Source organism: Balaenoptera musculus, chromosome X, assembly GCF_009873245.2.
Source record: "Balaenoptera musculus isolate JJ_BM4_2016_0621 chromosome X, mBalMus1.pri.v3, whole genome shotgun sequence".
Taxonomy (NCBI): Eukaryota; Metazoa; Chordata; class Mammalia; order Artiodactyla; family Balaenopteridae; genus Balaenoptera; species Balaenoptera musculus.
This window is the reverse complement of record NC_045806.1, coordinates 98,953,489-98,980,200: the sequence shown is the minus strand read 5'-3', so window position 1 is coordinate 98,980,200 and position 26,712 is coordinate 98,953,489. Positions and strand designations below refer to the sequence as shown.

The 26,712-nt window shown below is 36.2% G+C and overlaps 1 protein-coding gene across 5 annotated transcripts in view; it reads left to right on the top strand.

Annotated features, from left to right (window-relative positions):
- KLHL13 (kelch like family member 13) overlaps window positions 1-26,712 on the top strand; it is a 192,003-nt gene that overhangs the window by 140,544 nt on the left and 24,747 nt on the right. For all 5 annotated transcript variants that reach the window (XM_036839085.1, XM_036839084.1, XM_036839088.1 and 2 more), the window contains one exon: window positions 6,769-6,910. In XM_036839085.1, the coding sequence (XP_036694980.1) occupies window positions 6,769-6,910 (142 nt within the window). The remainder of the gene's footprint in view (window positions 1-6,768; window positions 6,911-26,712) is intronic.

Genomic DNA, 26,712 nt, shown 5'->3' with positions numbered 1-26,712 from the left:
ATTCCATTTGTTTAGCCCAATTCCCTCATCTGTGTCATAGTGCTATTTCTGTGATGGCGATGGGTGGCTTTGGAATTCAGAATCTGTTCTTTTAAATGTTGGTATCAGTAATGTCAAGTTCTCCCTGAATCTGATCTGAGTTATATCCTAGGATATGCTCCCTCCTGACCCCAGATGTGTTGGGAGAATGGCATGAGAGATTTTTAGCATTGGTATTGTTGTTATGGAAGTAGTGGTAAAAGTGGGTAATTTTAGACTGAAGTAATTCAACCAACAAATTGCTTCCCTATAACAGAATGTGCCTCTCTGAGATCTTCCTCATGTTTATAAGTTAAACACTGAAACGTTGATTGCTTTATGGCCTCTACTCTGCTATTTTACATTTTTTAGGCTTGGTGTGATGGGAACAATTTGGTCTCTGGAATCAGACTCAGGTTCAAATCATAGTTACCAGATTCATGGTGAGGCCTTAAACTCTCTGAGCTTCAGTTTCCTGTCTTTAAAATGGGATTGTTATGAGGATTAAGTAGCATAGAGAACGTGTCTGGCACACTGCCTAGTACACAGCAGGTGCTGGGTAGATGATCTTATTCCTATGTTAAAACTGACATCAGCTATTTATTAATGTGATTTTATTTTAAATGTGACAGACATTTGCATATAAAGAAGCTTCTTTACTTTGGAAAATCATTTTACAGTCTGACCCTATCACCTTGAAGTTTTTTTCTCTTTTGTGGGCTCTGGTATATAGCTGCAGCAGAAAAGAAAGCCTCGGAAAGATTAGCAGCTATTTTATATCATCTATGCTAAAGATTTCCATTAGCAGATTTATTGCAAGTTGACAATAATGTACTTATACTTATGTCATTAAAAAATACAAATAACTAACCAAAGCTTTATCTTTTCTTGACCTCTTTCAGGCAAACACCTTGTTGAGGAGACACGTTCTCCATAGTTTCTTAAATAGCGATTAATTTACGCCTTCTTAAGAGAAGTTGCTCCCACGGGGAGATCAGCTCGGTGCTTTGTGACCACCTAGAGGGGTGGGATAGGGAGGGTGGGAGGGAGATGTAAGAGGGAGGGGATATGGGGATGTATGTATCTGTATAGCTGATTCACTTTGTTATACAGCAGAAACTAACACAACACTGTAAAGCAATTATACTCCAATAAAGATGTTAAAAAAAAAAGAGAGAAGTTGCTATGATATTTATGATTTCCTTGTACAATGATACCGTAAATGTCATTTTAGTTGGGACGTATCTTTATTTTTTTATCTTTTTAAATCTTTACTTTTATTTATTTTTAATTTTTTTATTTTTTAAAGCAGTTTATTTATTTATTTATTTTTGGCCCTGCCGTGCGGCTTGTGGGATCTTAGTTCCCCGACCAGGGATTGAACCCAGGACCCCTGCAGTGGAAGCGCAGAGTTCTAACCACTAGATGCCAGGGAATTCCTGGGACATATCTTTAAATATTTTAGGTTTTAAGGTGTTTTTCTTTTAAAGAAAATACCAGGCTTATTTTATATAAACTTACTTCATGAATTGGAAATTTTCCTTCTTATTTTTAAAAACACTTCCTTTTTATTCTTAATGGAAATTGAGAGAATGTGTATATGTGTGTGTGTGTGTGTGTGTGTGTGTGTGTGTGTGTATCATTCAGTTTTTGATGGGAGGGGTGAAGGAGAGTTGATTCTAAATTTTGTGTGGTAGGAAGATTATTAATATCTTTAGAATTCAATGCAGAATGCATACTTTGAATCTATAGAAAAATCAATGGGAAATGACTAATACCATCTTAAGTTTTTAATTTATTTCTCATGGGGGAAGGAAATACCTTGACGGATTTAGCACTCAAATTCAAATGAATGTGAGAACAGGTGGCTGAATTTTTCCCCCACCTGCCAATGCAACTTTATAGCAAGAAATGTTTCATTTAGCAAATGCTGCGGCTAGCAGACACTTCTCTGTTTCAGAGCAGAAAAACGAATGGCGGGGGAGTTCTTCTTTGAAGAAAGCCTTTTTCTTGATTTTCTTTTTAAATTGTGAGTGTGAGAAATATGTATTTTATTTTTCTGGGGGACGGGTGGTAAAGCATGAGTCAGTGCCTTGATTAACCAACCTGACTTGTTGTGTTGTTATACCATTCATGACTTTTATTTTTGTTTTGTTTTGTTATTGTTGCTCTTCTTGCACACCAACCCACTGGCGCTGACTTTCAGTTAGAATAATATTATTACTCTGGGAAATTGCAGTATTTGAATAATACTTTTGACACTAACTCAGAAACCCCTGTTCTTTTGTTACAGTGGCATTATGTTATTAGAATTACATACATTGTCAGGTTTAACCACTTTGTAATGTAATAGTCACAAGCAAGAAGTGCTGTCAAACTGATCAGGAACTAAAGAGAGAAAAGTTAAAGGCATCGATATACTTTTACCTTTCTGGTTTTTCTCTGATTCACTTATTTTTTACCCTCAGAAGTAAAAACAAGTAAAGTAAAGGGAACAACTTGACATGTATTCTGATAGTCTTGGGCAGTATGTTTTTTCTGCAAGTGCGTGTATCCTATCGGCATGTTTTATTGAGACTGATGAGTGTCCTAAGACTATTTGAGGCTTTGGAGCCAAATGATGCAATTATGAGATACTCTTCCCTTCCCCATATGGCATACCAACAAACCCGACTGCTATAGTGAATTCTAAGTACATGGTTCTTCATAGAACATCTACCAAACTATTACCTGTACAGAACTATTCATTGTAGAAAACATATTTGAACCAGATTGACAGAACACTCTTGCTGCAGCCCACCCACCAGTAATACACAATCCTTTATTGTCATGATGTTCAGTGTAAAAAGGAAAAGAATTTGTACATTTGATGATTTAAAATTTTTCATTAAAAAATCCATGAGTGAACAATGCCATGCAGATGGCAGAGGCTTAATATATGTTTGCACTAGCAATTTTGAGAGTATATCTTCTACTCTACTCTTTTATAAGTTTACAGGTTTGCTTTAATTTGCATATTCTGGAGTACTAATGGAGTTGAACATTTTTCTGTCTGTTAATCATTTGTACTTTTATATTTATGAATTGTGTCCCTATGTCATTTACACCTGTTTCCCTTGGGGTAATTTTTTAAATATGGAAGGCTTTGAGGCAACATTACAATGTTAGTATCACCCTGTTAACATGTGACAATTGCTTAGACTATTTCCTTTGTCTTCAAATAGTAGTACAAAGAAATGCCACAGTCTATGTATGTTTGGTTTGACCAGCTTTGCAGAGCTTTCAGTAAGACCATCAGGCAGTGCTTCCCTCTCTACCTAATGCTCTTCGAAAAAGTAATTGTTCTCTTTGAGCAAGTGCAGTTGAGTGACTCATGTACACTTTGTGAAAGATTGCTTTCATGCTCTGTGGTTGGTCACTGTTTACAAAATAAGATGTGTCCAGCGGTAGCGGGGCGGGCGGGAATGGTGTGGTAGCAATATATAGACGCTGGAAGAAAAAGATTCAATTTTTCAAAAGAAAATTGATGAACACAATCTCTCCCATGAATAATTCTACAGTTTTGATGAAATAGGACTATTTGCTTGAGAGTTTGCTTGATTCTAAATTGGCATGTAAAAGTGAATCCAAATAACAATTGTTTTTTTTGTTTGTTTGTTTTTTTCTCTCCAAATAACAGTTGTTTAAAGCCGACTTAGGAATTATTCTTCCATGAGTTTACATAGGACAAAAGCCTTTCTGCATAATTATCTTATAAACTTCAAGGCTATTATCTACTTATCTCCTGTAAACAGTTGATTTTTCAAATTGATGGACTGGAGGAGAGCAGAGGTATTCTATTATTAGGCAGTCTTGGAGGAGTTAGTGGTAATTAATAATCCTACTGTGTTTCTGACTGCCAGCATTACCTCATGGAGTTAACTCTCAGACTGGGAAGTTATTTAGGACATGAAATTTCTTTAGAAAATCTGTCTTGAGGAGGTTAATCCCTCTGTACCAGGGTTTCTCAACCTTGGCATTCTTGAAATTTTTGCCTGAGCACAGCTTTGCCTTGGAGACCTTTCCTGGGCATTGTAGGATGTTTAACAGCATCCCACTAGATGAGAGTAGCAACGCCCCCCTACCCTGCGACCACGTAAAGTGTCTCCAGACATTGATGCCCCTCCCCCCACTGAGAACCACTGCTCCTTTTATTGCTTTCAACCATATGACTTAGAAAGGATAAGATTAAAAATGTTATTTGTTCTTGGAATTACTCAGATAATCATTCCTTTAAGGATAGTTTGGTGTCATTGTGGCTTGGAGTTTGCAGAGAGGTTTCACCTCCTTGCACTGTTGAAGAACAATGCTCTTCACATCCAGTCAATAGACTTAATGAAAAGGAGATAGAAGGGAATATTGAATCTGCTGAGGGGGTTGACATGACATGTGCTGTTACTGATGCAGAAATAATAGGGAGTGTTCTGAATGTTAAAAAGTCAAAAGATGTTGATAAGAAGTCATGAAGAAGAGGATTTTAGTGAAGACTTCTTTAGCTTTTGAAGTAATTAGTTAGAAAGCCAGACATATTATCTTGCCAAGAAAAGGCTGCATTTTTATATTCTGCCTTTCGATTTTAAGAGCAAGAGACAAATGACATGGAAACAAGTTGTGATCTATAGTTTATTTAAAAAAAAAAACAAACAATTTCCAGGATATGTCATGGGGCAGTGCGGTTTCAGCTTTACTCCTGTCCCATTTACATCTGTGGTTCTGTAAAATGATAATTGACGGTCATTTAAAGCACCGCATGATAAAGAAATGTCTCTGGAATGATCCACAGAAATGAGATTCTGTATTCATTCAGATGACATATATTAAACCTCTCATGTGCCAGGTTCTGTGCAGGGAATACAGAAACTAATGAAACATTCTGCTTGAATGTCCCATTAAAATAATTCTGGATGAATGGAAATTTTCTGGTTAGGGATACCAGTCACCATCAATCTATTTCCCACTTTTCCATTTGATTCTGTAATTAAATGTCTGTCTGCGAAAGCTGGTTAAAAGTGTCTGCAAATGTATGTATGCTATATATCATGTATATAATTTCTTTTCAAAAGCTATTTCTGAAGCTAGTGGAAAACTATATTCATTTTCTTTTATGCTTGTTAAAATCTTATTTAAATTATTCTCTTCTTTATTAAATATCCATGAGAATTGAATAAAACATGGTTATATATTATTAATTCGTTTTTTGGTTATACTATGGCTCTAATATCGTTAAGAAGAATTGATGTCACCCTTAAGGCCAGGATTTTTGCTAATTATTGCAGGATTTAAAGCCATTTGGTTGGTGTTGAAATTCAAAAAGCAGGATCTTTGTTAAAAGTATGGTATGGTCGTAAAACTTTTTTTCCTATTAAAACTGATCAACTTAGATTATAGGTATGGTAGGGGAAAAGGTGAAATCTTTATGGTATTGGATAGAGCCAAGTTAGAGAAACCAATAATTCAACCTTCGGGAAGTTAGAAATAAATAGGAAAAAGGCAGAGTTCTAGCACTTGGAAATCCATTCTTCCTTCCTCCCTTCTTAATGTCCATTTTAGCAGTCTGCCCATCATGAATGCACAAACCCGTTCAGAACCATGGGGCTCCCTGCTCTCAGGTGATTCAGAAACAGTTTTAGCAGTGTATACTTAAGGAAACACAAGTCCGCCTAGTCTAAGGAATAATGAAAGGTTGTACCACGATGGTCAATTTTTAGTGTAACCTGAGGCCTTTAACTATTATTTCGCCACTTTCTCCGTGAAACTAACTACAGGTTGACTACAGGTTCTCTAATGCTTTTTATGGTCCCTGAAAAATTGCTAATGTGATATATACATGGGCATAGCTTACGTTTATTATTTTTATTATTTGTTTGTTTGGGAAGATGAAAAGGCCACTACACTGTAGCTGTTTAGCTAAATAATCCCAAGTGATTATTTAGTGAGAGATACTGCTAGAAAAAGGAATTATTTCATGTGTAAATTTTTTTGTTCAGTTGGGGTTGATTAGAGCTATAGTAACACAAGAGGAAGTAATGTATTAGGATACCACAGTTAGTCTTTGACTTTTACTTACGGGGTCTTTGGAGTTTGGAAATAGACTAAACTTAGATTCAAATCCTGGTCCAGTCCCTTTAATAACTTTGTAACCTTAGGTAAGTAATTTTTAACCCTTCTGTAGCTCATTTTCCCTACCCTTAATAAAAAGGAGATACTAGTAATACCTGTTGCAATGGATTGTTTTGAGGATTATATGAGATCATGTGTGTAAATTTCTTGGCAAATACCTGATATATAGTGACTGTTCAATAAACGATAAATATTATTTTTATCTTTCTAAAAGTAGGTATTCCAAAGTAATTTTAACTGTGAATAACACAATTTGATGGTATTGCTACCTAAACAACCCAATACCAAAACAATTACTCTGGCACTAGAAAAACAAACCCTTTGTAATTATAGTTTTGAGCCAGCTTTTAGTTGATTTCTCAGTTCCCATTTATCTCTTCTGACCTTGGAAAGCTTTTTACAAATATATATCTATTTCTTCTATGATGTAGAATGGTGCGAGCCTAAAATACAGTGAAACAACATTCAGTATATTCCATAGTCAGATGATTGGCACATAACCAGAGAGTGACTGTTTCTCTAAATCATCCAGTTGTGAATTATATGACAAGTTTTCATTTGTTTTTCTTTCTGATTTAAAATCCTTTTCAGATCTCTAGTGGAAGAGGAAGACCAACACATGAAATTGTCCCTTGGAAGCAGCGAAATGGGCCTCTCCTCCCATTTGCAGTCTTCCAAGGCGGGAACCACACGCATCTTTACCAGCAATACCCACAGTTCTGTGGTGTTACAGGTAATCTCACTGTTGCATTATTCATAGCTTTAAAAACCACCCAGGGTTTTTGTGGTGTGGGATGTCACTAGTGGGAGAGGTTGTGCCTGTGTGTGGACAGGGGGTTTGTGGGAACTCTGTGTACTTTCTGCTCAGTTTTGCTGTGAACCTAAAACTGCTCTTAAAAATAAAGTTTATTAATAAAAAAAAAACAAAGAGCAAACAAATAGAGGAGAAACCTTGAGGGGGGAAAAACTGCGTACCTTCCTGATGTTAAAAAAAATTCTGAGTTCATTCTTTGTTTCATTAGTGTAAGGGAGGTCTTGCTCTCATGCCACATTCTTACAGAATGTTGTGTCTGGCAACGTTGACTTTTCATTATGTCTCAGCCAAGGTAAATATCACAAAGTCCCCATATTAAATTTTCTAGTTCCTCCCTCACAACCTATTTTCCCATCACCTTTATCATAGTTCTCAAGATCGTATTTATTTGGTGTCTCAACTCACATTGGCAATTGTAGGTATGGGAGTAGGGGTGAGGGCCGCTGGACGCAAACACACTGATACATGCAAGAAGTAATAACTGACATCAAAGGAGAGGACAGAAAAACAATAGAAAGCCAAAAGAACACCAAAACCCTGCAATGTGGAGCTGTTTAACATAGGGATAAGCAGTCCAAGTACTTCTGACTATTGTGGACACTCCCTGACCTCGGTGGGTGTTGCTGAGTTAGAGAGCAATAGTATAATGCTTGATGTCCATAAATTCCTTTTAGATATAGTCAAATTATATCAGTCTTCTCAGCTTAGTAAGTTAAGGAAAATAAATCCTTCTAAATATATTTTTTAAAGAAATTTCCCCAGATGAATTTGGTACGAACGCATATCCTTGGTCAAGAACCATGATAGTTCAGCAGTATATAGTATATAGTATAGTATATAGCATAATGAGAGAAAGAGGCTTGCACTTGCTGTGTGGCCTAGCTGTGTCATGTAATTTCTCTGGGATTCATTTTCCTTATCTCCAAACTATGACTCTCGAGTGGGAGATTTCTAAATTTTCTTCTAGTTCCCATCTGTGATTCATTGAAATCTCATTTTTCCAATGTTTCAATTCTAATGGGATCTGAGTTTTATGGTTCATCATATCATCAACAGAAATGAGAGAGTCAGGAAGGAGAAGCTTCCCATCTCCTGGTATCTTAGTTTATGTAAATGGTTTAATTGTTGGTTTTACAAGATTACGGGAAGAAGAGAATAAGGGGTCAAACAGTTAGGAAAAGCATGAAAGGAAGAGGTTTTTTGTTATATTAAGGTACTTTCTCTAAAGAAACATAGAAACTCACTTACCCCTCCACTATACTTCTGCCCTATCCATGACCATAGTCATGTGTTAAAGCCAACTTTTGTGGTCCTGCTAATTTTTAAAGTTTACCTTAAACCAACTAATGAAAGCCACTGCAGTGCAGTCAAAGAGATTTAGAACAGTGATCCTCAAATTTTATTGCATATCAGAATCACAAGGAGAAGGGCTTGTTAAACAGGGAGCAGTGGGCCCCATCTCAGAGTTTCTGATTCAAAAACTCTGCGGGTCGGGCCCAGAAATGTGCATTTCTAACAAGTTCCCAGGTGATGCTGTAGGTCCAGGGAACATACTTTTTGGAACCACTGTTCTAGAGGCAGGGTCCTTTTTCCACCAAGAGAGATGGCCTCTCCCTTTCTGCCTACGTATCATATGGAGATTACAAGTTATTGTTATAATGGGGACACACTGGAAATAGCTTAAATATCCATCAATAGGGAAATGGTTACTTAAATTATGTTGCATCAGAACTGTGTAATACTGTGCAGTCACTAAAAAGAGTGAGCTAGATCTGTGTGTACTGAATGGAAAGGAAATATCAAATGAAAAAATAATAGGACAGCTGTGGCATAGCTACACAATGGAATATTATTCAGCTATATAAGGGAATGAAGTTCTGATACAAGCTACAACATGGATTAACCTGGAAAACATTACGCTAAGTGAAAGAAACTAGTCACGAAGACCACATTTTATATGATTCCATTCATACGGAATTTGCAGAATAGGGAAATGTACAGAGACAGAGAACATAGACTAGTGATTCCTCAGAATTGGAGAAAATCAGAGGATATAAGGATGATAGCTAAAGGATGCGGGGTTTCTTTTTGAGGTGATGAAAATATCCTAAAATTGATTGTGGAGATGGTTGTACATATACTGAATTGTCCAGTTTAAATGGGTGGATTGACATGTACTCACTGCTATATTTAAAATGGATAACCAACAAGGACCCACTGTATAGCACAGGGAACTCTGCTCAATATTCTGTAACAGCCTAACTGGAAAAAGAATTTAAAAAAGAATAGATACATGTATATGTATAACTGAATCACTTTGTTGTACGCCTGAAACTTACACAACACTGTTAATCAACTATACCCCAATATAAAATAATAAGTTAAAAAAAATGGGTGTATTGTATGGTATGTTAGTTATATCTTAATAAAGCTGCTTAAAAAAAAGTAACAGGGCAATATATATTGTATAATCCTGTCTATTTGTAGAAATAATATACAATATGTATACATATACATGCATGTAAATGCATAGCAAAAGGTCTGGAAACATAAGGGAGGCTGGTGAATGATGTCTTACACTTTTTGCTCTGGGTAATCCTGCACTGTTTAATTTTTTTTTACTATGGAAATATTTTTGTGTCTAACCTGTGTAATTTAAAAAATATAATGGTGACCAAACAGTTGTAGCTGGGTCTTAGAACCCTTAGCTCTGTCACGTTTTAGCTTGGCCTTTGTTGGTCTAGGCTGGTGGTAGGAATGGAGATGTGAAAGTAACCGGAGAGTTCATTCTTTCTTCAACTGATTTTTTATGTTATAATATTTTCTGTGGTGGTGTAGAGGTACCACTCCATATTGCTATTGAAAAACATTGTATGCTCTCTTTAAAAGTCTATTAAAAATTATGTTCTCACTAACTGAGAGTTTTTAAGTCCAAACACCAACAGAGACTGGGTTTTTTTGGTATCTAATCTTAGGTGTATGGTTGTCAAGGGAACAAGCTAGAGAAGTGTTTAATGTGTAAATGTTATCATTGTTTTAAAATTAGCAATCACACAAGCTCCAGCTTCAAAAGGCATTGAAAGTAGCTGTCAGGGGAACAGATCCATGGGGAGAAACTATTTAAAGAAGTCTCACTTTGAAGGATACCCTAGTGCACAACTACAGTGGGAAGGACATGAGTTTAGGCTAAAAGTGGAATCCACAGTTTTACCACTTACCAGCTAGTTATGTGACTTTGGGAAAGTCTTTATCCCCTACGGGCCAGTTTCCTTATCGGTAATGTGCGTAGTGGATGTGAGGATTAAATGTCACAATTTATGGGAAAGTAAGGTGCATAATAAATATCCACTTATTTTCCTTCCATTTGAGCCAAACAGGGAAGGTGTCAGAGGAAATGTTGATCGGAAGTGATGGGTGTGCCAAAGAAGGTGTCCATCTGGTTGGCTTGATCTGCTCCAGCAGACTGTCTCCACTGAATAGGCTTCAGGAAACTAGGCTGTCAAAGAAAGTGCCTGGAAATAATTTTGATACCTGATAGGCTTGAATTCCTAGAACTCTGAACAAATTCTGGGAGAATTCGTGATGGAGTTAGCAGTGCAAAATACTTTTACTCAAGTAAGGAAGATTAACCAGGGTTTGCTTAAGTAGTAATTGGTGAAATCAAGAATTATTTCACTTCCCTCACTCCTTTACTACTGCTACAACTGTGGTTACTTCTCATGGAAAACGTCCATCCTTTGGCTTCACCCTGTTATCCCAGGCTGTTAACATCTTTTAAACCCCATCCTGTGGTGATTCATCAAATCATACCCTTCTTAGCATCTTCATTTTTTTAAAGTAACAACTTTAATTTTCATCTATATTATCACCTTGTATGTATCCATTAGTAGTCATTCCCCATCTACCCCCAACCCCTTTCCTAACCCTAGACGATCATTAGTCTACTATCATCTATCTCTATAGTTTTACCTATTCTATATATTTCATGTAAATGGAATTATACAATATATGGTCTTTTGTGACTGGTTTCTTTTACTTAGGATGGTGTTTTCAAGGTTCCTCCACACTATAGTATGCATCAGTACTTCTTACCTTTTTATGACTAAATAATATTCTGTTGTATGGATATACCACTTTTATAAAAATCCATTCATCCATTCATGGACATTTGGGTTGTTTCCACTTTTTGGCTATTGTGAATAATCATGCTGTGAACATTCGTGTGTGAGTGTCTGTATGGACATGTTTTCATCTATCTTTTGTATATAACCTAGGAGTGGAATTGCTGGGTGATATATCATTCTGTTTAATCTTTTGAACAACTGCCAGGGTGTTTTCCCAAGTGACTCTATTTTACATTCCCATCCGTAAGGTATGAGGATTCCAATTTTTCTATATTCTTGCCAACATGTGTTATCTATCTTTTTGATTATTGCCATACTAGAAGGTGTGAAGTGGTATCTCACGGTTTTGATTTGTATTTCCCTGAGTGCTAATGATATTGAGCATCTTTTCATTTTTGCTTATGGCCATTTGTATATCATCTTTGGAGAACTGTCTCTTCAGGTCAGTTCTCCATTTTTTTAGTTGAGTTATTTATCTTTTTATTATTCAGTGGTAAGAGTTCTTTATATATTCTAGACACAAATCCCCTAGCAGATACATGATTTGCAAGTATTTTCTCCCAGCACCTTCAGTTTTGTGGTCCCTTTTTGGCCTTCCATAACTACTCTGCCAATCTTCAATCCTTTATCCATTCAACCATATGATCTTTGCTACTGCTCTACCTTAGTAGAGTTAATGGGACAGATAGTCAAGGCAAATTTCTGGAAGACTTCTGATTTTTCATTATTCTCTAAAATATGTTATTCTTTTACACTTAAGTGCCTTTGTACTCATCCCTTCTCCCTGGAATGCCCTTACTTAAATTTCCTGGTCTGGTAAACCCCTATTTATTCATAATGATCCATCTTAAATGGTAAGCGGTAAAACTGGAATTCCAGTTTCGGCCTAAACTCGCATTCTTCCCACTACAGTTATGCAGTGGGTAATTCTGCAGAGTGAGACGTCTGAAAACAGTTTCTCCCATGGATCTGTTCTTCTGACAGCTAATTTCAATGCCTTTTAAAGCTGGAATTTGTGTAACCTAGGCAGAGTAAACAGCTTCTGCTTTACCCCCCTCTTAGCCCATCAATATCACCTATCAGTGAGATCCGCAAGATCTAGAGTCTAATTTGTTGTTTCTGTCTGCGTGTGATCTAGTGCTGGGGCACATGGTGAATGATTAATAAATGTCAATAGATTATAATTATTGTTATTTATTAATATTATTATTATCATTGAAAGGGATAATACATATAAAGAGCCTAGCCCAGTACCTGGCACAGAGGAAGTACTCAATGCTTTTTACTGCTCTTATTGATATTGTTTATGGTATAAATGAATTTGGATAGCACTTATAAGTCACTTTCACATATGCTTGCCTCATTAATATGTGAAACAATTTTGTGAGGTAGAAAAGGCAAGAATTATTATCCCCATTTTATAGATTGGGAAACTGAAGCTCAGGGAAGTTAGAAGGTTTGCCCAAATTTACTTGCCCACTAAGGGACAAAAACCAGGACTTGAACACAGGTTTTCTAAATGTAAATTTGTATTTCTTCTAATCTTGCTCTAAAATCTATTCTCTTTTTAATGTCTTTAAATATTAAGTTTTCACTGAATATAAGTATAAAAAGATATATTAAAGGCTAAAAGATAATTTGGCATGAGTGATACAGTAAAGATTTTATTCTTAATAGAAATAACAGAATTACACAGAGTGTCTTCATGCCTGCCTGCCCTTCTTCCCTTCCCCTGTCAAAATGGGGGTGAATGGGGGGACCATAGAGAAAAAATGTTAACTGCCATTTGGAAGCATCCCTGTTAGGACAAGGAGGCCATAAGTAGAGTACCATGTTTCAGCCTATCAAGCTTGAAAATGCCTCCCGGCTCCAGATGTCTAGACGCCTAATGGATATTTTCTCATGTTAAGATTGGTGCCTATCAGATTGCTCTTCCGTACTGTCCTCCATTTTACCTATTTATTTTCTCTGTCCAACTTTAGTTGTAAAGTCAATGACAGATTTGGTTGTATTGTCTCAAGTTATTATCTATGTAATAGACTGCTAAAGAAATGGCTTTTCTCAAGAGCCTATACAAATTAACTTGCATTGCTTTCCAGTGGGCTAACCTCATGAAATACTTATCCTAAGGTAAACGTTTGGGTTGCTGATCATGTCATGTTGATGAACTGTACCCTATTTAAAAGTTTTATGATCATAAGATAAACAAGTTTTAAAATATATTATTAACATAAGAAAGGCATAACGATTTTAGAATAAGTTATATTTTATAAAAGAAGAGCTTGAATAATCCAGATTGTTGAAGTTTTTATTAAAATGATACTTTTTATTTCTTTATTTCAGTTTCCTGAATGTCACCTAGAATATAGAGAAATGAATATATAATTTTTTTGGGGGATAGTTCTTCAGGTACTCAGGTTAGGGTACAATAGGTTATTCTAATACTTCCATTTGAGTGTGTATCTTTAGTATATAAGTTGGAAGAGAATCTACCACCTTTCCTTTTAGGCCACTTTAGTGTATTATTACCCTGCTCTTTCAAATGAGTTTTTTTGTTTGTTTTTTTTTTTTTTTTTTTTTTTTTTTTTTTTTTTTAAATTATTAATTAACTAATTTTATTAAATTATAATAAATCTTAATTTTGTCTACAATATTTTAAAATTAAAAAATGAAATTATAAAACCACAAGGCAGATTTTTTCAGCAAAATATCAACATATTCAACTTCTTTAAAACACTTATGCAATTGTGAATATTTCATAGAATACTAATTTATGTGCCAAGAATCTCTCAATGCATTAAATACCTATCAGTTTGATCAGTATAAATATTGTACATATATTAGGAGATTTAATCATTTAAAGCAACCCTAGGTGAAGATATTTTAAAAACACAAAAACAAGCAATCATCCCTATATTTGCTATCTGTTTTGTAAAATTTGGACATTTGTGCACTAGGTTTTTTTTTTTTTTTTTTTTTTTTTTTTTTTTTTTTTTTTTCTATTTTTTTTTTTTTTTTTTTTTTTTTTTTTTATTCACACACACACACACTGTATTTTATTTTTACAAGACATAAATAGACTGACACCAAGCATTGTACATGGATGACCACAACAAAAGCAACAATGATTGCAATTACCAAACATGAAACACACTCATACTATGTCATAATATTGACATTCAGTCCAGTAATCCTCCACTGTAACAGCTCCTTTACTTTGCAGTGAAAATTGATTTGTATATTCTTTGCCTCTGAGTCCTTGTGGGATTTTTTTTTTTTTTTAATTCAGACAGAAAGTCACAAAAATTATACTCATCCTCATCAGTTCACTCAGTCCCATGTAATTAATTTTTTTTTCATCTTGATCTTTGTTAGCACTTTTATGAGTTCATCAGTTTTTCATTAGAGTTCTGAAAATGCTTATTCATTCAGTTCAGCAGTACAGTCAGTTACCAGAAACCTGTACTTGTCAGAGTCTTTTCCATGAATTTCTTGAAGATGAAACCCTTTTATAGGAACATATTTGCAAAATCATCAGAGTACACCCAGAACTGTCTGTAAATGACAAAAGACTTAAAAATGACCACGGTTAAAGATTTGATGAAAGTTCATAATAATGCAGTTGACAAGAAAATTAGTTATTTCTGAGATATACATTTTAAAGTAATAACTAGGATTATTACTTATAACATTATACCAGAACATATAAGATTTTTAGAAATTTCATGTAATGTCTGAAACATTTATATTAACATATTTCCATACATATTTCCATACAAATACAAATATAAGATTTTTAAAAATTTCATGTAATGTCTGAAACATTTATATTAACATATTTCCATACAAATAACCCAATGAAAGTTTAGTATTAGTTGTTTTGTTTGTTTTTTTATACTGCAGGTTCTTATTAGGCATCAGTTTCATACACATCAGTGTATACATGTCAATCCCAATTGCCCAATCCAGCACACCACCATCCCCACCTCACCGCAGTTTTCCCCCCTTGGTGTCCATATGACCATTCTCTACATTTGTGTCTCAACTTCTGCCCTGCAAACTGGCTCATCTGTACCATTTTTCTAGGTTCCGCATACATGCATTAATATACGATATTTGTTTTTCTCTTTCTGACTTACTTCACTCTGTATGACAGTCTCTAGATCCATCCATGTCTCAACAAATGACTCAATTTCGTTCCTTTTTATGGCTGAGTAATATTCCATTGTATATATGTACCACAACTTCTTTATCCATTCGTCTGTTGATGGGCATTTAGGTTGCTTCCATGACCTGGCTATTGTAAATAGTGCTGCAATGAACATTCGGGTGCATGTGTCTTTTTGAATTACGGTTTTCTCTGGGTATATGCCCAGTAGTGGGATTGCTGGGTCATATGGTAATTCTATTTTTAGTTTTTTAAGGAACCTCCATACTGTTCTCCATAGTGGCTGTATCAATTTACATTCCCACCAACAGTGCAAGAGGGTTCCCTTTTCTCCACACCCTCTCCAGCATTTGTTGTTTGTAGATTTTCTGATGATGCCCATTCTAACAGGAGTGAGGTGATACCTCATTGTAGTTTTGATTTGCATTTCTCTAATAATTAGTGATGTTGAGCATCTTTTCATGTGCTTCGTGGCCATCTGTATGTCTTCTTTGGAGAAATGTCTATTTAGGTCTTCTGCCCATTTTTGGATTGGGGTGTTTGTTTCTTTGATATTGAGCTGAATGAGCTGTTTATATATTTTGGAGATTAATCCTTTGTCCGTTGATTCATTTGCAAATATTTTCTCCCATTCTGAGGGTTGTCTTTTCGTCTTGTTATGGTTTCCTTTGCTGTGCAAAAGCTTTGAAGTTTCATTAGGTCCCATTTGTTTATTTTTGTTTTTATTTCCATTACTCTAGGAGGTGGATCAAAAAAGATCTTGCTGTGATTTATGTCAAAGAGTGTTCTTCCTATGTTTTCCTCTAAGAGTTTTATAGTGTCCAGTCTTATATTTAGGTCTCTAATCCATTTTGAGTTTATTTTTGTGTATGGTGTTAGGGAGTATTCTAATTTCATTCTTTTACATGTAGCTGTCCAGTTTTCCCAGCACCACTTATTGAAGAGACTGTCTTTTCTCCATTGTATATCTTTGCCTCCTTTGTCATAGATTAGTTGACCATAGGTGCGTGGGTTAATCTCTGGGCTTTCTATCTTGTTCCATTGATCTATGTTTCTGTTTTTGTGCCAGTACCATACTGTCTTGATTACTGTAGCTTTGTAGTATAGTCTGAAGTCTGGGAGTCTGATTCCTCCAGCTCCATTTTTTTCCCTCAAGACTGCTTTGGCTATTCGGGGTCTTTTGTGTCTCCATACAAATTTTAAGATGATTTGTTCTAGCTCCATAAAAAATGCCATTGGTAATTTGATAGGGATTGCATTGAATCTGTAGATTGCTTTGGGTAGTATACTCATTTTCACAATGTTGATTCTTCCAATCCAAGAACATGGTATATCTCTCCATCTGTTGGTATCATCTTTAATTTCTTTCATCAGTGTCTTATAGTTTTCTGCATACAGGTCTTTCGTCTCCCTAGGTAGGTTTATTCCTAGGTATTTTATTCTTTTTGTTGCAATGGTAAATGGGAGTGTTTCCATAATTTCTCTTTCAGATTTTTCATCATTAGTGTATAGGAATGCAAGAGATTTCTGTGCATTAATTTTGTATCCTGCAACTTTACCATATTCATTAATCAGCTCTAGCAGTTTTCTGGTGGCAGTTTTAGGATTCTCTATGTATAGTATCATGTCATCCGCAAACAGTGACAGTTTTACTTCTTCTTTTCCAATTTGTATTCCTTTTATTTCTTTTTCTTCTCTGATTGCCGTGGCTAGGACTTCCAGAACTATGTTGAATAATAGTGGTGAGAGTGGACATCCTTGTCTCGTTCCTGATCTTAGAGGAAATGCTTTCAGTTTTTCACCATTGAGAATGATGTTTGCTGTGGGTTTGTCATATATGGCCTTTATTATGTTGAGGTAGGTTCCCTCTATGCCCACTTTCTGGAGAGTTTTTATCAGAAATGGGTGTTGAATTTTGTCAAAAGCTTTTTCTGCATCTATTGAGATGATCATATGGTTTTTATTCTTCAATTTGTTAATATGGTGTATCACATTGATTGATTTGCGTATATTGAAGAATCCTTGCATCCCTGGGATAAATCCCACTTGATCGTGGTGTATGATCCTTTTAATGTGTTGCTGGATTCTGTTTGCTAGTATTTTGTTGAGGATTTTTGCATCTATATTCATCAGTGATATTGGTCTGTAATTTTCTTTTTTGTAGTGTCTTTGTCTGGTTTTGGTATCAGGGTGATGGTGGCCTCATAGAATGAGTTTGGGAGTGTTCCTTCCTCTGCAATTTTTTGGAAGAGTTTGAGAAGGATGGGTGTTAGCTCTTCTCTAAATGTTTGATAGAATTCACCTGTGAAGCCATCTGGTCCTGGACTTTTGTTTGTTGGAAGATTTTTAATCACAGTTTCAATTTCATTACTTGTGATTGGTCTGTTCATATTTTCTGTTTCTTCCTGATTCAGTCTGGGAAGGTTATACCTTTCTAAGAATTTGTCCATTTCTTCCAGGTTGTCCATTTTATTGGCATAAAGTTGCTTGTAGTAGTCTCTTAGGATGCTTTGTATTTCTGCGGTGTCTGTTGTAACTTCTCCTTTTTCATTTCTGATTTTATTGATTTGAGTCCTCTCCCTCTTTTTCTTGATGAGTCTGGCTAATGGCTTATCAATTTTGTTTATCTTCTCAAAGAACCAACTTTTAGTTTTATTGATCTTTGCTATTGTTTTCTTTGTTTCTATTTCATTTATTTCTGCTCTGATCTTTATGATTTCTTTCCTTCTGCTAACTTTGGGTTTTGTTTGTTCTTCTTTCTCTAGTTTCTTTAGGTGTAAGGTTAGATTGTTTACTTGAGATTTTTCTTGTTTCTTTAGGTAGGCTTGTATAGCTATAAACTTCCCTCTTAGAACCGCTTTTGCTGCATCCCATAGGTTTTGGGTCGTCGTGTTTTCATTGTCATTTGTCTCTAGGTATTTTTTGATTTCCTCTTTGATTTCTTCAGTGATCTCTTGGTTATTTAGTAACGTATTGTTTAGCCTCCATGTGTTTGTCCTTTTTACGTTTTTTTCCCTGTAATTCATTTCTAATCTCATAGCGTTGTGGTCAGAAAAGATGCTTGATATGATTTCAATTTTCTTAAATTTACTGAGGCTTGATTTGTGACCCAAGATGTGATCTATCCTGGAGAATGTTCCGTGCGCACTTGAGAAGAACGTGTAATCTGCTGTTTTTGGATGGAATGTCCTATATATATCAATTAAATCTATCTGGTCTATTGTGTCATTTAAAGCTTCTGTTTCCTTATTTATTTTCATTTTGGATGATCTGTCCATTGGTGTAAGTGAGGTGTTAAAGTCCCCCACTATTATTGTGTTACTGTCGATTTCCTCTTTTATAGCTGTTAGCAGTTGCCTTATGTATTGAGGTGCTCCTATGTTGGGTGCATATATATTTATAATTGTTATATCTTCTTCTTGGATTGATCCCTGGATCATTATGTAGTGTCCTTCCTTGTCTCTTGTAACATTCTTTATTTTAAAGTCTATTTTATCTGATATGAGTATAGCTACTCCAGCTTTCTTTTGATTTCCATTTGCATGGAATATCTTTTTCCATCCCCTCACTTTCAGTCTGTATGTGTCCCTAGGTCTAAAGTGGGTCTCTTGTAGACAGCATATATATGGGTCTTGTTTTTGTATCCATTCAGCCAGTCTATGTCTTTTGGTTGGGGCATTTAATCCATTCACGTTTAAGGTAATTACCGATATGTATGTTCCTATGACCATTTTCTTAATTGTTTTGGGTTTGTCTTTGTAGGTCCTTTTCTTCTCTTGTGTTTCCCACTTAGAGAAGTTCCTTTAGCATTTGTTGTAGAGCTGGTTTGGTGGTGCTGAATTCTCTTAGCTTTTGCTTGTCTGCAAAGCTTTTGATTTCTCCATCAAATCTAAATGAGATCCTTGCCGGGTAGAGTAATCTTGGTTGTAGGTTCTTCCCTTTCATCACTTTAAGTATATCATGCCACTCCCTTCTGGCTTGCAGAGTTTCTGCTGAGAAATCAGCTGTTAACCTTATGGGAGTTCCCTTGTATGTTATTTGTCGTTTTTCCCTTGCTGCTTTCAATAATTTTTCTTTGTCTTTAATTTTTGCCACTTTGATTACTATGTGTCTCGGCGTGTTTCTCCTTGGGTTTATTCTGTATGGGACTCTCTGCGCTTCCTGGACTTGGGTGGCTATTTCCTTTCCCATGTTAGGGAAGTTTTCGACTATAATCTCTTCAAATATTTTCTCTGGTCCTTTCTCTCTCTCTTCTCCTTCTGGGACCCCTATAATGCGAATGTTGTTGCGTTTAATGTTGTCCCAGAGGTCTCTTAGGCTGTCTTCATTTCTTTTCATTCTTTTTTCTTTAGTCTGTTCTGCAGCAGTGAATTCCACCATTCTGTCTTCCAGGTCACTTATCCGTTCTTCTGCCTCAGTTATTCTGCTATTGATTCCTTCTAGTGTAGTTTTCATTTCAGTTATTGTATTGGTGATCTCTGTTTGTTTGTTCTTTAATTCTTCTAGGTCTTTGTTAATCATTTCTTGCATCTTCTCAATCTTTGCCTCCATTCTTATTCCGAGGTCCTGGATCATCTTCACTATCATTATTCTGAATTCTTTTTCTGGAAGGTTGCCTATCTCCACTTCATTTAGTTGTTTTTCTGGGGTTTTTTCTTGTTCCTTCATCTGGTGCATAGCCCTCTGCCTTTTCATCTTCTCTATCTTTCTGTAACTGTGGTTTTTGGTCCACAGGCTGCAGGATCGTAGTTTTTCTTGCTTCTGTTGTCTGCCCTCTGGTGGTTGAGGCTATCTAAGAGGCTTGATGGGAGGCTCTGGTGGTGGGTAGAGCTGACTGTTGCTGTGGCGGTCAGAGCTCAGTAAAACCTTAATCCACTTGACTGTTGATGGGTGGGGCTGGGTTCCCTCCCTGTTGCTGTGGCGGTCAGAGCTCAGTAAAACCTTAATCCACTTGACTGTTGATGGGTGGGGCTGGGTTCCCTCCCTGTTGGTTGTTTTGCCTGAGGCAACCCAACACTGGAGCCTACCGGTGCTCTTTGGTGGGGTCAATGGCAGACTCTGGGAGGGCTCACGCCAAGGAGAACTTCCCAGAACCTCTGCTGCCAGTGTCCTTATCCCCACGGTGAAACAGAGCCACCACTCGCCTCTGCAGGAGACCCCCCAACACCAGCAGGTAGGTCCGGTTCAGTCTCCCCCAGGGTCACTGCTCCTTCCCCTGGGTCCCGATGCACACATTACTTTGTGTGTGCCCTCCAAGAGTGGGGTCTCTGTTTCCCCCAGTCCTGTCAAAGTCCTGCAATCAATTCCCTCTAGGCTTCAAAGTCTGATTCTCTAGGAATTCCTCCTCCCGTTGCCGGACCCCCAGGTTGGGAAGCCTGACGTGGGGCTCAGAACCTTCACTCCAGTGGGTGGAATTCTGTGGTATAAGTGTTCGCCAGTCTGTGAGTCACCCACCCAGCAGTTATGGGATTTGATTTTACTCTGATTGCGCCCCTCCTACCGTCTCACTGTGGCTTCTCCTCTGTCCTTGGACGCGGGGTATCCTCCTTGGTGAAGTCCAGGGTCTTCCTGTCAATGATTGTCCAGCAGCCAGTGGTGATTCTGGTGCTCTCGCAAGAGGGAGTGAGAGCACGTCCTTCTACTCCGCCATCTTGGTTAATCCCCTATGTGCACTCTTTTTTGTTGTTTTGATATTTAGCATGTTTTAAGTGATAGAGAGGACCAGTGCATACCAACCGAGAGTTAAATATGCTCAAATACATACTTTCAATTTCTGATCGTTGCTAGTATATAAAACTACTGTTTGTTACTGATTATTCATCTTGTATCTTGCAACCTTGAAAAACTGACTTATTAGTTCTAGAAACTTTTTTGTAGATTCTCTAGGATTTTCTACATAGACAACCATTTTGCCTATAAATAAAGATAGTTTTATTTCTTCCTTTCCAGTCTGATGCCTCTTATTTCTTTTTCTTGCCTTATTGCACTGGGTAGAAACTCCAGAAAAATGTTGAATAGAAGTGATCAGAGTGTACATTCTTGCTTTGTCCTAATACTAGGGGGAATGCATTCATTCTTTCACCATTAAGTGTGATGTTAGGTTAGGTATAGATTTGAGGAAGTTTCTTTCTGTTCCTAGTTTGCTGAGAGTTTTTTTTTTTTTTCAAATCAGAAATTGATGTTGGATTTTGTCAAATGCTTTTTTGCACCTATTGAGATGATCTTATCATTTTTCTTTTTTAGTCTATTAAAAATGTGAATTATATTAATTGATTTTTGAATGCTAAAGCAACCATGCATTATAGGAATAAACCCCACTTGCTCATGATGTATTATCCTTTTTATATATTATTAAATTTGATTTGCTAAAATAGTAGGAATTTTTGCATCTATGGTCATGAGGGTCTTTGGTCTTAGTTTTCTTTGATTATCTTTGTCTGGTTTTGGTAGGATAATAATGGCCTTGTAGAATGAATTGGGACATGTTTCCGCCTTTTAAGTTTCTGGATCTGTTTTTGTAGAATTGGTGTTATTTCTTCCTTAAATGTAAGGTAGAATTAGTCAGTGAAAATTCAGTTTTACAGTATATATATGGCTACTCAGTTTATCTATTTCTTCTAGAATAATTATTAGCAGCTTGTGTCTTTCAAAGAATTTGTCCATTTCAACTGAGTTGTCAAATTTATGGGCATACAGTTGTTCATATTTTCTTGTTATCCTTTTAATATTTGTAGAGTCTCTACTGATATCACCTCTCTCAATGCTGTTATTGATAATTTGTATTTTCTCCATTTTTTTCCCCCTAATCAGCCTGGCTGGAGTTTTATCAGATGTATGAATCTTCTCAAAGAACCAGCTTTTTGGTTGCTTTTTAAACATTTCTCTATTTTTCTGTTTTATATTTCATTCATCTCCACTTTGATCTTTATTATTTCCATTCTCCTGCTTAATTTGGAATTAATTTGCTCTGCTCTTTCTAGTTTCTTGAGGAAGCTGAGATCTTTCATCAGACTGATAATAGTCTTTGCTCTGAAATCTATTTTGTCTGATATTATAGTCATGCCAGGTTTCTTTTAATTCGTGTTAGCTTGGCATATCTTTTGCCATCTTTTTACTTTTTATTTTTAACTAACATACAGTAAAACTGATTTTTTTTAATTGATCTATACGTATGTGAGTTTTCATAGATATACTGTTTCATGTAATCATCACCACAATTAAGATGCAGGACCGTTCTATTATCCTAACATGCTCTCTTGTTACACTTGGTAGTCACACTTATCCCTACCTCTAAGCCCTGGATACTACTGATCTGTTTTCTGTCACTGTGTTTTTGTCTTTTGAGAATATTATATAAATGACATCATACAGTCTGTGAGCTCTTGAGAGTGGCTTCTTTTACTTTGTGTAATATCTTCGAGATCCATTTACTTTGTTGTGTGTATCAATAGTCTATTCCTTTTTATTGTTAAGCAGTATTCCACGATGTGGAACTTTGTGGGGTCTCTTTTTCCTGACCCTCCGTCTCCACCATCTCCCCAGTACTTTCCAGTTCTGTAGGGCTCTCCTTATGGTCCTCTGGCCTGAAAGCTGGGGCTTCATCTGATCAAAAAAGATTCCTCTCAGAATTTTAGGAATTTGCTGTCACCACTGTTACCACTGTCACTGTTGCCACCAGTGCCTTGGAATTGCCTGGGGATTGGGGCTCAGAGGAAAACAGAGGGAAAAAAAGTAAAATGGATCTTTCTCCACTCCCTGTGAGCTTTCAGAATCCCTTTTCTTGCTCTTCCAGCCAGAAGTAGAGCTTTCTTAGTCTGCTCCCAGATGACTGCCTCCAGGTTATATGATGCCTTAAGTCCAGGCTCGGGTACACTGGGGGGAAAAGTAGGGAGTAGGGTGGGGACTCACCATGAGTTTGGTGGTAATTTCCATTCTGATTTCTTCCCCAGTTCTTCTGTTTTCATTAACGTATTTTCTATTTATTTTTAAGCTTTGTGAGGTGGAACCTCACACTTATTCTAGAGCAAACTTTTTCCCAGTACTGAGACAAATCCTTTTGAGTTCTTTACCCAAAGCCCTAGCATTATGAGATTACCAGTCTTGTGGTTTGAATAGGATCTGTTTCCAGCATTTGGTGAACCTTGAAAAGTGTTCCCTGTGCTCCTTTTAGGTGGTTCTTTGCCCCAGACAAATGCACTCATCAGTACTCATCTATATACTTGAGGGGGGATTGTTTTTAGATCTCCATAGCCCTCTCTCTGTGCAGAGCTCCCCTCTTGTATTCTGCCCTACAAACCTAGCTGCCCTAAGACACTCAACCCTGGGAAAATGCTGGGCTTCGCCTGGGTTCCCACTCCCTGTACCTCTGGAAACTCCAGGCCATAAACAATCATGGGGCTCCGCTAAGTTGTTTCTCCTCTTTCACAGATCCTCTCCTTCATCCAGCCTGAAACTATTATTTTTTATATATTTTGCCTGATTTTGAGTTGTTTCAAGAAGTAAGGTAAAAAATAAAAATAAAAAAAATAAAAAAATAAAAAAGAAGTAAGGTAAATCCACTCCCTGTTACTTCATCTTTACTGGAAACAGAAATCTATGGGCTATACATTGACCCTTATACAATGCGGGGGTTAGGAGTGCCAGCCCTCCATGCAGTCGGCCCTACGTATCCGCAGTTCCACATCTGCAGACTCAGCCAATCATAGATCATGTAGTACTGTAGTATCAATATTTACTATTGAAAGAAATTCACATGTAAGTGGATCTGTGCAGTTCAAACCCATGTTGTTCAAGGGTCAGCTGTAATTAAATGCTAAATTTAATTACAGACTCCAGATGCCTAAGTCTTTTAGAGATTTGGTTAGAGATAGCTTTACATAGGAGGTCAAATTTGAACTCGGCTTTGAAGGATATTCTATGTGAAAAATAGAATAAAATAGCATAATTTAGCACAATAAATTGGCATAAATAAAAGTACTGGAAAAGGAGTAAGCCTGGGTTTTTACCAATGAGGTAGTCTGGAGAACAACCTGATAAGATGGGTCAGCATACTTAGGGAAATAATGAAAAATAAGGTTGAAGAGTTGAGTTGGGGCCAGATTAGAGAAGTCTTTAAAGCCTTATATAATGATATAATGCAGTGATAGAAAGCCATTAGCAGTTTTTAAACTCCAAGCAGTGTTATATAATGAGAATAGAGTTTAATTAATATCTGTTCCTTTTCTGTCCTCTGAGTGAAATGAACAGTGTCTCATAAAAACATGACTGTGGTATTGCTTTGATCAAATACATTACATTTACTTAAAGATTGGAGTAAACCTATTCCTCTACCTTCTCTTCTTTTAGTTCCTTAATCTTTGTTCATAAAACAATTTTAACGTTAATAATTTTTATTGCTCTTCTTAGGATGCATTTCCTTTTTATTCCACTTCCTTTTCGAAATTACACTGATCAAAACTAGATAGAATCTGCTAGTAAGCTATTGCCAATGCAGAATTTAGTGGAAAGATTTGCTTATCAGATTACTTTTTAATACCTGAGAGTGTCAGTCTACCTTTTTTTCCACAGTAGCATTATATTTATTTTGAAAGCTGTTGACGTCCAACCAACTTTTGGTATACATTATTTGTAGCTCATCAGGTTTCTATATTATAGTTGTGTAATGTCAGTGCATACCCTCCTCTGTTTTATCGTGACCATTTAAAAATTTATCAAACTCATTTAAAATGTTTCAGTCCTTCAGAGTATGACATATGTACCTCCCTCTATTTAATAGTATTTGAAGTTTTGATATATTAGGTAAATTTACTACATTGAAGAGAAGAACCTTTTTTTTAAGAACCTTTTTTTTAATGCTTATTTTTTCCCTAAAAGGATGTGAAGAAGAAATAAAAAAGAAGATATGGGGATGTTAATAGAAGAGGGAAAGGGAAATAATAGAGTAAAGAAATTGAGAACAGACAACAATCCCCTCATAAATAGAACCCAAGGCTCGGAAAAAAATAGAAAAATAGAGAACTAAGATAAGGATTGAGCTAGAAAGAAGTTGAGTTTAAAGCAGTAGAAACAGTTTAAAGACACTCCAAAAAGACTAATGGGAAACTTTGAGCAATTTTGCATAAAACACAGCTGTATCTGTATATCGTGGATTAGCATGCAGAAATAGACAAAAATGTTTATAGAATTCTGGCAAGAGGAATCAGTACAAATTTGGTGGAAGAAAATGATTTTATAATAAAAGGACACATTTTAAGTGTGCAAGGTATCTTCAAGAATCTTCCTAGAGTTAAATAGGGGGAAAGATTATAACAGTGAAAGCAAAAGGTAGACGTACAGAGGGCAGATGAGAATTGTGGAAGAGAATGACCCCCCTTTTTCTTATTTTTAATTTTTTATTATTTTTATATTTTCTTGGATGTGCTGCACAGCATGTGGGATCTTAGTTCCCCGACCAGGAATCAAACCCGCGCCCCTTGCATTGGAGGTGCAGTCTTAACCACCAGTGAAGTTCCCCTCGCCCCACTTCTTTTCATGTGTACATTCTTCACAAGATTAGAGTATAAAAGTTGTTTAGAAAAACGACTGTATACTTCTGTACGACAAAGTATGTTGTAAAGGAACTTTAGTTTTTTTCTCTTTAGACACAGCTGGGATAGTACAGATAACAACATGCAAACAAGATATTTAGGTCTGTATGAAAACAGTCTGAATTGACAGATCTTATTTGGTTAAGGACAGCAATAATCAGGGATAAAATTAGCAAATATGGAATTGGATAGTGGGATTATTTGTGCATTTGAAAATAAAGGTTATGAAATGTATAGAAAGGGAAACTATTTTACATGCGGTGAAAACAAATGCAAAACCTCTCAAAAGCAGACAATTTGCCAAAGGTAGATAAATTAAGCTTAGGATAGAAAATACTCAGAATGTGATAAAAGTGGTCTAGGAGCCTCAGCTTCCTTTCTGTGGGGACGCCAGATTATACTGAGAACGGTTAGAGGATTTTTTTTTAATAGTGTAAACGGAAGCAAAATGATCAAATCTGTGAAGAGGGTAAAAGCTCCTGGTGTCTTAGCTGAACTGTCGAGATTTTAAAGATTGAATACAAACCTCAACAAGCAGTTTTAATGGAATATGGACCAAATGAGAAATGGCACAGGTAATGATGCAGGAAACATTAGCCATGCCTTTTTTCAAAGGGGAAAAGAAGGAATAATAAATAGTACGAAAGAAGCCTACTGACATTACTCAATTCTCAGTATAAAATATTTGTAGGAATATTTTAAAGGCAGGAGGGCCAGCAAATGAGCCGAGAAGGTTTTTGGGTTTTTTTTTAGTGGAAGAAAATAACTGATTAGATACAATCATTGCTTTTGACTGAAGAAGCCATGATTGCCTTTCAAAGATATTATCTACATATACCTGAG